Below are 4,856 nucleotides of genomic sequence, written 5' to 3'. Positions count from 1 at the left end.
TGTCTTCCTTTCCACCTGCACCCTGGTGGACTAGCCGATGAGCGCTGCAGGGAAGGGGTGGGAAAGGAGTCAGGGAAGTTGCAGAAGGAAAAAAAATAGGGGAATGAAAATGCAGGCTTGGAACATGCAGGAAGGAAAGTGGGTGGGAAGGTTGACTTGTTGCAGAGGTTGCACCCAGCCCCCTCCCCTTGCAGCCCCTCAGGCCTCCCCCAGACTGAGGGTCATCTAGGACGGTCTGCGAATGCAGCCAGAGGAGGGGATGCTGTCCATTCACGCACCACCCCGGGATCTTCTCCTGCCCCCCAAATCCACCCTATTCCCCAGAGAGACCCCAGAGGGAGGCTCAGGAAGAGCCTCTGGGCAGGATTCAGCCTGTCCACTGAGGCCCAGTTCGGAGGGTGGGACACTCTTTCCAACCCTGCCCCCAACTGCAGCCCCCCCAGAGCCAGACATGTCTGCAAAGGTGCAACAAGAGGCCCAAGACACCTGGGGGCCCCTTCAGGCATGGGTCCCCCACTCTGCACAAGGATCTCAGGAGAGGCAGGATGGAAAAGGGGACCAGTGCCTGGGGAAAAGGAGGGAAGAGGCCATACCTGCAGGTTGCTGGACGGGAGACGCTGGATGGAGACAGAGAAAGAGAGACAGAGAAAGAGATTTTAATGCATGGAGGGAGAGGCTGATTCCTGAGCACCAAAGCAACACCCTCCCCTCCTGCACCCGGAACGGCTCCTCAAAGCAAAACCTGAAGAAGCCTTTCCATGGCTTAGAAAAATCCCCCATTTTTGCAAAATACAAGCTGCCTTCCCAGGAAAGCTGCTGGACTGAGATGGCCACAGATTTAGAGGGAAGGTTTAAGCCAAGCCCCTCACGGAGGCCTCCTGGTCTACAGGGTAACAGTCTGGTCTACAGTGGGGACCCCCATCCTGTGTCCCTCGATGCCCCCAAGAACCGGTGTGGGATCCCTGCACGGCCTGCCTTAGCTTTGGGGAGGGCCCAGAGGAGCCCCCCTTCCATAGAAAGGGACAACACTGAATCCCGGCATCTCTGAGGGGGCTGGAAATGCTTCTCATCCAATGGACCAGCCCCCCCCCCACAAGTCCTCAAGGACCCTCCAATTCCCCCTTACCTTTCCTGCTCCTCAGGTAGAGGGAGAGCCCCACGGCCAGGTAGACCACGCCCAGCAGGGCCCCCACGACCCCCGTCCACACTTTGCTCCCGGCCGACTTGGAAGTCCGCGGCTCTGGGGAAGGAGAAGTCTGGTCTCACGTGGGAGCAGGATCGGGCCCAGGCTGGGCCTCTCATCCCCAGGGACTGACCGGGGGCCAAGTCCATGCGCAGCAGAGGGGGATGGGGACTTTGCAGACCCACAGCTGATATCTAGGGTGCTGGCTCAGCCTGCGAGGTCTGCATGGCTGCGGTTCAGTCCCTCATGGGCAGGGCAGCCCCAGACGGGAGTATTGAGAGAAGTCAAGAGGAGGGCTGGACACAGCTACCAAGGGGGGGGGAAAGAGGGAAGTGGGTCTGCCAGGATCTCTTCCTGGGGGGAGGCTTTCAGCCACCCACCAATCTCGGCTCTACATCCTAAGAGGCCCCCCTTCCCACAACCTCCTTAGGCCCCTCCTTTCCTTCCCCCAATCACCCACAGACCCACCCAGTGTCCAGGAGTGCCCCACACAGGGAAGGGGGAGGAGAGCCATACCCCAGTGCACGGTGATGGGAGTCTTCAGGCTGGCATGCTCCACCTGGCAGGTGTAGATTTCTCCGCGCTGGGGAGTGTCCTCCAGCATCACCTGGGTCTGGTACGTCCAGTCCCCGTTGTGCAGATCCTCCCCGTAGAAGACCCCCTCCGTCGCCCGTCGCCCGTTCTTCAGCCAGCGGACCTCGATCTCCCGGGGGTAGAAGCTGGCCGCGGTGCAGAGCAGCAGGGTGCGGGGGGAGAGGGGGTCGTCCTTGGTGGGGGAGATGGTGACCACGGGCTGGACTGGAGGAGAGGAGGGGGAGGTGTGAGACATGAGAGGATTGCAAGACCGGAGGGAAGAGGAAGAGTGGACAGGGATGGGGAAGAGGAGGGGGACCCCGGGGCAGAGCGAAGGGTGGAGAATGGGGAGGGGGAGTCATTCTTCTCCCTCTCCGAAAACAGGGTCTTCCGAGGAAGCTGATGGGGGCAGTCGTGGGACTGTGGGGAGCAGGTGTGAAGGGAGGGGGCTTGATCTGTCCTAGTTGAGGGAGGGGGCACCAGAAAATGCTGAGCACCAAACCGGGGAGCCAGCCTAGAAGCAAGCGATGTTTGGTTGAACTAACACGATGGAGGCAGAAAGAGGCCAGAGAAAAACCAAAGTCTGAATGCCTTTTCCGAAGCAGATAAATCTGTTATCATCTATTCAAATTCCAGAGGAACAGAAACAGCATCTCAGTTCCACAAGAACAGAAACCCTGATTCAGAATTTTAAAAGGAAAAGCCCCAGCGTATGAGGTTTTTGCAGCTCATCCCTGCAGGATATGCAAGGCTGAAGTGGTTCCGCATCACTAAAAAATGTTCAATTAAGGAGAGATGACGGCTTGGCGGCAGCCTTGGGGGGAGTTGAGACGGGATAGAGGGAAGGGCCACGCACCCCCAGGGACTCACCTCTCCTGCCCACCACGCGCCCGGCCTCAGGCAGGCCGTAGTTGCACCAGCAGAAGGTGTCCACGGCGGCCCGGGCGTCCTCCAGCACCTCCTTCTGGCTGTTCCAACACTCGGTGTCGGGCTCTCCCAGCGGCGTGAGGGCCTCGTACCGGCCCCGGGCGCTGTCGAAGCGCGCGATCTCCGTCCGGTCGTAGATGTGCCTGAAGAGGAAGCGCACCTGCACCCGCCCCGTCGCGTTGGAGAAGCGGCACTCGTGCTTCGTCTGATGCAGGAACCGGCGCGGGGCTGCGGGGGGAGGAGGGACCCGGCCGGGCCCCGTTAACGAGCAGCACAGGGGGCCAATCGCCCTGCAGGACAGTGCCTGTGCCCGCCTCCCTGGACCCGGAGCCAATCGGAGGGCAGCACGAGCCCGACCTGCCAACCCCCCCACAGGTACAGCCCCCCCCCCCAGTCTGCCCCAATAGCCCTGCGAGGGAGGCTGCGCGGAGGGGCAGCGGCTGCTCACAGGCACCCAGGGAGCTCAGCGCTCGGATCAGAATGGGAACCTGGGTCGCCAGAATCCCAGCCTGACGCTGTAACCACTGCACCACACATCCCTGCCCCCAAGCAGGGATTCGGGACAGGGCAAAGGAGGGAGTTAACCTGAGGGATTCACCTCCCCAAGAGGCAGAGGGGGCTGGAAAGGGGATCGGGCGAATTCAGGCAAGAGCAGAAGGCCATCCCAGGGTGCTAGTCCTCATGGCCCCATGCTACCCTCAGTAAGTCAGGAACACCGGCTGCCGGGGAAGATGGGTGCTGTTGCTTTCCTGCAGTGATTGTGAGTTCCCCAGGGGAGCAGACCGGGTCTCCAGGACTCGCCCGTCACACACCAGCTGATCCGACTTGTGAAAAGTTCTACCACCAGCCTTCCCAATGGGCTTCCCTCTGGATCTCTTGGCCTGTAACTCCCACCATGCTCTGCCAGGCGGAGCTTCAACAGATCAAGATGCCCCTCCGCACTGGAGGGATGAATACCTTGAGTCCCAGTTGAACTTCTGCCTGACATCATGGACGTTGGAAGAGTTCTTGCCAGAGGCCTCTTGGAGGATGCAAGCCGGGGGCAAACATTCCTCCAGAGGGGCCGCAGGGGCAGGATTGGAGGGGCATCTTCTCCCCACTCTCACCCCCCCGTCCCTGCAGCCCCCAGCTTCTTTGGGGGGACTCCTCCCCCTTCAGCAGGAGCAGCTTGTACAGCAAGGACAGCAGAGAGGAGGGATGCTTCCCCTGTTGAACTTCCACCTGCAGCATAGCTGCGGAAGCCCCAGACTCAGACGTCCTCTCCTTGCATTCCATCCCTCCTCTCCTCCCCTTCAAAGCATCCGGGGGGCAGCCAATTCACCCCCTGGGAAAGCACCCCAAGCCATGGATGGGGACCACTTTCCCAGGGTCTCTGAGCACCTATGGAATGGCAGGGGTGGTCCGGGGGGCCCACCCCTTTTTTCTCTCATGCCCTCCCCTCTCCCAAACAGCTCTTGCCCTCTTCCCCTCCTCCAGGGACCCACAGCTTCTTCCTCAGGGCAAAGGAGGGGAAGCAGAAGGAGGCAAGGAACAGGAGGGAGGGGTGCAGGGATGCCACGGAAGGCACCGCAGCCTGGAATTCAGGGATGCCACAGACAGACCATCCAGGGGGATACGTTCAGGGGGTCACCAGAGGTTGGAGATGCCCAGAAAACCCAGGACTGCATTCCCCCCTGGGTTGGGGGAGGACCAAGAGGGTCCCACCCTCCCCCTCGAAGCAGCCCCCTCCTCACCTGGGGGATCCTGCCTCCCTCCCCCTCCGGGGACCAGGGGTGGCCCCAGCAGAAGCACCAGTGTCCCCGGAAGGATCCACTCAGGCCCCATGGCTGCAGCTGCCCCACAAGTGGACGAGGGGAAATGCTGCCTCAGCCCCAGAAGTGAAACTTTTTCTTCTATAAAGTGTGGGTGGGGGGCAAAGTCCATGGGAGGGAGCCAATGAGAATTCTCCCTGGTGCAGCGTCATCAGTCTCCGGGCGGAGGGGGCCCGGCTCTGTCCCTCCGAAGGAGTTTGGTTTTGCCTGCGAAGGGAGGCATAGCAAGCTCCGTGTTTATGTGTGGGAGCGGGGGATGAAGCAAGACCCTGTTACACCAGGGCAAACAGACTCTGGGGCCGGGCTCTCCCACAGGGGAAGCCACGGAGGTCCCGCCACAGGATGGGCTCTTGAGGGGCTGA

At 61.1% G+C, this 4,856-nt stretch overlaps 1 protein-coding gene across 1 annotated transcript; it reads right to left on the bottom strand.

Moving 5' to 3' along the window:
* Positions 1 to 4,522, bottom strand: LOC123027195 (H-2 class II histocompatibility antigen, E-S beta chain-like). The gene is made up of 6 exons (XM_044437709.1): positions 4,417 to 4,522; positions 2,627 to 2,911; positions 1,700 to 1,981; positions 1,127 to 1,240; positions 594 to 617; positions 1 to 44 (listed from the first exon to the last, which is right to left on the bottom strand). Exons 1-6 carry the CDS (start codon positions 4,505 to 4,507, stop codon positions 31 to 33), a joined length of 810 nt encoding a protein of 269 aa, XP_044293644.1. The 5' UTR covers positions 4,508 to 4,522; the 3' UTR covers positions 1 to 30.
* Between the last annotated feature and the right edge of the window lie 334 nt (positions 4,523 to 4,856).

This window comes from Varanus komodoensis, unplaced genomic scaffold (genome assembly GCF_004798865.1).
Source record: "Varanus komodoensis strain SLA01 unplaced genomic scaffold, ASM479886v1 scaffold301, whole genome shotgun sequence".
Lineage (NCBI taxonomy): Eukaryota > Metazoa > Chordata > Lepidosauria > Squamata > Varanidae > Varanus > Varanus komodoensis.
The sequence above is the reverse complement of the archived record's forward strand: the minus strand, read 5'-3'. Positions and strand labels throughout refer to the sequence as shown.